At 39.4% G+C, this 3837-nt stretch overlaps 1 protein-coding gene across 1 annotated transcript; it reads left to right on the top strand.

The window, feature by feature from the left end:
* Nucleotides 1-1825: 1825 nt before the first annotated feature.
* Nucleotides 1826-2688, top strand: nup160 (nucleoporin 160; the record flags this gene model as incomplete). Its single annotated transcript, XM_010785035.1, has 3 exons — nt 1826-1933; nt 2300-2408; nt 2478-2688. Coding segments are annotated over exons 1-3 (405 nt in total), but the record flags the coding sequence as incomplete, so codon positions are not given.
* Between the last annotated feature and the right edge of the window lie 1149 nt (nt 2689-3837).

Here is a 3837-nt window from a genome sequence, read left to right as displayed (position 1 = left end):
AAACCTAGAGGACATTATACAACTTCTGAAATCCTGCTCCTGCTGCCTTGATATTATTCCAACAGGGTTTTTCAAAAATGTTTTTCCTTGCATGGCCTCAGATCTACTTCATATAGTAAACAATTCTCTTCACTCAGGTGTTTTTCCACAGGCCCTGAAAACTGCAGTCATTAAACCGCTCTTAAAAAAGCATAATCTAGACGCTTCAGTAATGAACAATTACAGGCCCATATCAAAACTCCCATTTCTAGGTAAAATCATTGAAAAAGTAGTTTTTCAACAGTTGAGTAATTTCTTGCATTTAAATAACTGTTTCGATGTGTTCCGGTCAGGACTTCGTCCAAACCACAGCACTGAGACTGCTCTAGTAAAGGTCTTCAATGACATCCACTTAAACACAGACAGTGGCAGAACTTCAGTGTTAGTATTATTAGATCTCATTGCTGCGTTTGACACTTGACCACAACATATTACTAGACCGACTGGAAAATTGGGTGGGACTTTCGGAAACAGTTCTACATTGGTTTGAATCCTACTTAAAGGACAGAAACAACTTTGTTTCTATAGGTAACTACACATCTGAGTTGACAAATATTACATGTGGGGTACCTCAAGGCTCCATATTGGGGCCTCTTCTCTTTAACATCTACATGCTACCGCTGGCTCAGATAATGAAGAACAACAAAATAAGTTACCATAGCTATGCAGATGACACACACATTTACGTAACAATTTCACCAGGAGACTATGCTCCAATTCAAACACTGAGTAAGTGCATTGAACAAATCAATGACTGGATGTGTCAGAACTTTCTCCAATTAAACAAAGATAAAACTGAGGTAATGGTTTTTGGAGCCAAGGCAGAACGTATAAAAGTCAGCGCTGAGCTTCAGTCTGCAATGTTCAAAACAACAGATAAAGCCAGAAATCTAGGTGTAGTCATGGACTCTGACCTGAGTTTCAACAGTCACATTAAAACAGTTACTAAATCAGCCTACTATCACCTAAAGAATATACCTAGGATTAAAAGACTGATGTCACAGCAGGATTTGGAAAAACTTGTCCATGCTTTTATCTTCAGTAGACTCAACTACTGTAATGGTGTCTTCACAGGTCTCACTAAAAAATCTATTAGAAAGCTGCAGCTGATTCAGAACGCTGCTGCTCGAGTCCTCACTAACACTAAGAAAGTGGATCACATCACTCCTGTTCTGAAGTCTTTACACTGGCTTCCTGTGTGTCAAAGAATAGATTTCAAAATACTGCTGCTGTTTATAAAGCACTGAATGGTTTAGGACCAAAATGCATTTCTGACCTCCTGCTAAATGATGAACCATCCAGATCTCTCAGGTCTTCAGGGACTGGTCAGCTTTCTGTCCCCAGAGTCAGAACTAAACATGTTAAAGCAGCGTTCAGTTATTATGCTCAAAATATCTGGAACAAACTCCCAGAAACCTGCAGGTCCGCTGCAACTCTTACTACTTTTAAATCCAGGCTGAAGACTTTTATTTTTGTCGCTGCTTTTAATTGAACTATTCATATCTTAGACTGCACTGTAACTTTTATCCATGTATTTTTTCTTTTAATGTTTATTTTATTATCTTTTCTTTTTAAAGACTGATTTTAAATGCCATTCTTAATTTCTTTCATTTTTTCTAAAGCACTTTGAATTGCCTTGTGTTGAAAGGTGCTATATAAATAAACTTGCCTTGCCTTGCCTTCATTGACTTCAATGTATCATTTTTCCGAAATAAGGTCCCATGGACCGGAAGTAGATGGGCGTTACTTTGCCACTCTATACAGCGTCTGTCTCTTTAAGAGTTTGAAAGCAGTGAGGTCAGAGTAAAGATGGCGCTCCGCAGCTTCACGGAGATCTGCGGGTTCGAGAGGGAAACTCTTCTCCGCTTCAGAGAGATCAGCCTCAGCCTCCCCGGTAACAGAACCACTAACACACCGTCCTCCGTTACTGACTAAAGCTCCGTCACTGAGTTAGAGACTCTATAGACTCTATATTAAACTGTGAGCAGGCCAACGGCAGCTATCACGCTGTTAGCCTCTGTGCTAACATCCGGGTCTCTGAGTGTTGTCAACAGTATCCTATACCGTTAGCTTCTGTGCTAACATCGGGGTATCTGAGTGTTATCAACAGTGATCAGATCCTGTGTGTGTCAGGGAAAATGTTACAGGTGTAGAAGGAAAATCAGCTGAATAAACACAACATAAACAATACTAACGTTGGGAACATGTTATACCTATGTTACCTGTGTGCAGGTGTGTTAATGTGTGTTAATGTGTGCAGGTGTGAGCGCTCTCCCCGGAGGAGTGAAGTTTCCGGACAGTGGGGGAGCGTTCCATTATGAGGAGAGCGGGAAGCTGCTGTCCGTCACCAGCAACAGATTCATTCACTGGTGAGACAATGATAACTAATATTGATGATGATGATGATGATGATGATGATGACGACTGTGTGTGTGTAGGAGCACCTCAGGGGACAGTGTGCAGCTGGTGGAGACCTCTCTGGACACCAACCTGCTGAACAATGCTGTCAGACTGAAGCTGTGTCACTGCTCTCTGTTGCCGGGCGGAGTCTCCATCACAGAGACGCTCAACAACGTCATCATCCTGCTCTCCACCAATCAGAGCGTCCACAGGCTGCTGCTGCCACACCCCGCTCGCATGTACCGCAGCGTGAGTATTTATACTGAGTACACACATAGTGAGAGTACACACATACTGAGAGTACACATATAGCTCACATACTGAGAGTACACACATACTGAGAGTACACATATACCAGTGTTTCCCCTACCATTTTCTTGGAGGGTCGCTGCGCCCCGCACCCCCCCTGAAATTCAAGGTGTTTAAAAAAATGTTATTTTTTATTTTATATTTAGCACCAAATTGCAACTAATCTATATCTACTGTCACTTTTCACATTGAACATGAGCTCTTTTATTAAATTAACTGAACGCTTTCATTTTAAGCTTTGAGTTTAGTGTTTTTGACCCTAAGAAACACTGATGCATTAATTAATAACAATAATCCACAGCTCCTCTCTCTGCTCCAGAGGATTTAAAAAATATATATCCCAATGCCATATATATATTATATATATATTAGGGCCGGGACTCGATTAAAAAAATTAATCTAATTAATTACAGGCTTTGTAATTAATTAATCGCAATTAATCGCATTTTTAATCGCATATAAATATTTGACCTAAGAACAGTGAGAAGCAATTTTTTTCAGATGGATTTTAGTATACCATTGAATAATGACTGAATACATAAGCTTAAGCAACAAAACATTGTTTATTTTTATCAAGGAGGTTCTTAACCAAGACCAACAGAAAAGTGCAATTTTTGCCATAAAGTGTAGCAATAGCATATTTAGGAATATAGTACATTTCAGAGATTCAGGTAGCCTATAGGTAGGTAGACCTTCTGTAAACTATAACACTTTGTTTTTTAAGTAAACACAATACTTTCAAGTACATTCAGAACATTGGAAACCCTGACTATTAGAAAACATCTCTCTGTTGCTTCAAAGGCCATAACAGACTGTGTTGATTTACCAACAGTTGATTTAAAAAATCTAATACATTTCAGTCCAACTCTCTCAATAACCTTGGCCAAAACAATAAACAGTTCAACATAAAGTGCCAGTTGCACCAACAACGTAATAAATAGTTCAACATAAAGTGTACCATTTAAAATAAAATAAAAAAGTGCCAGTGATTGACCTCAATCCCTCCTATTCTTCCAATATCCTGATGAAAAATAAAATCTCTCTGTTGCATAGGCCACTGTTTGATCAACGCGAATTGGGTGTGGGTCG

This window comes from Notothenia coriiceps, unplaced genomic scaffold (genome assembly GCF_000735185.1).
Source record: "Notothenia coriiceps isolate Sejong01 unplaced genomic scaffold, NC01 NC01_scaffold00026973, whole genome shotgun sequence".
NCBI classification, from domain to species: Eukaryota; Metazoa; Chordata; class Actinopteri; order Perciformes; family Nototheniidae; genus Notothenia; species Notothenia coriiceps.
This window is presented reverse-complemented; position numbering and strand designations above follow the sequence as displayed.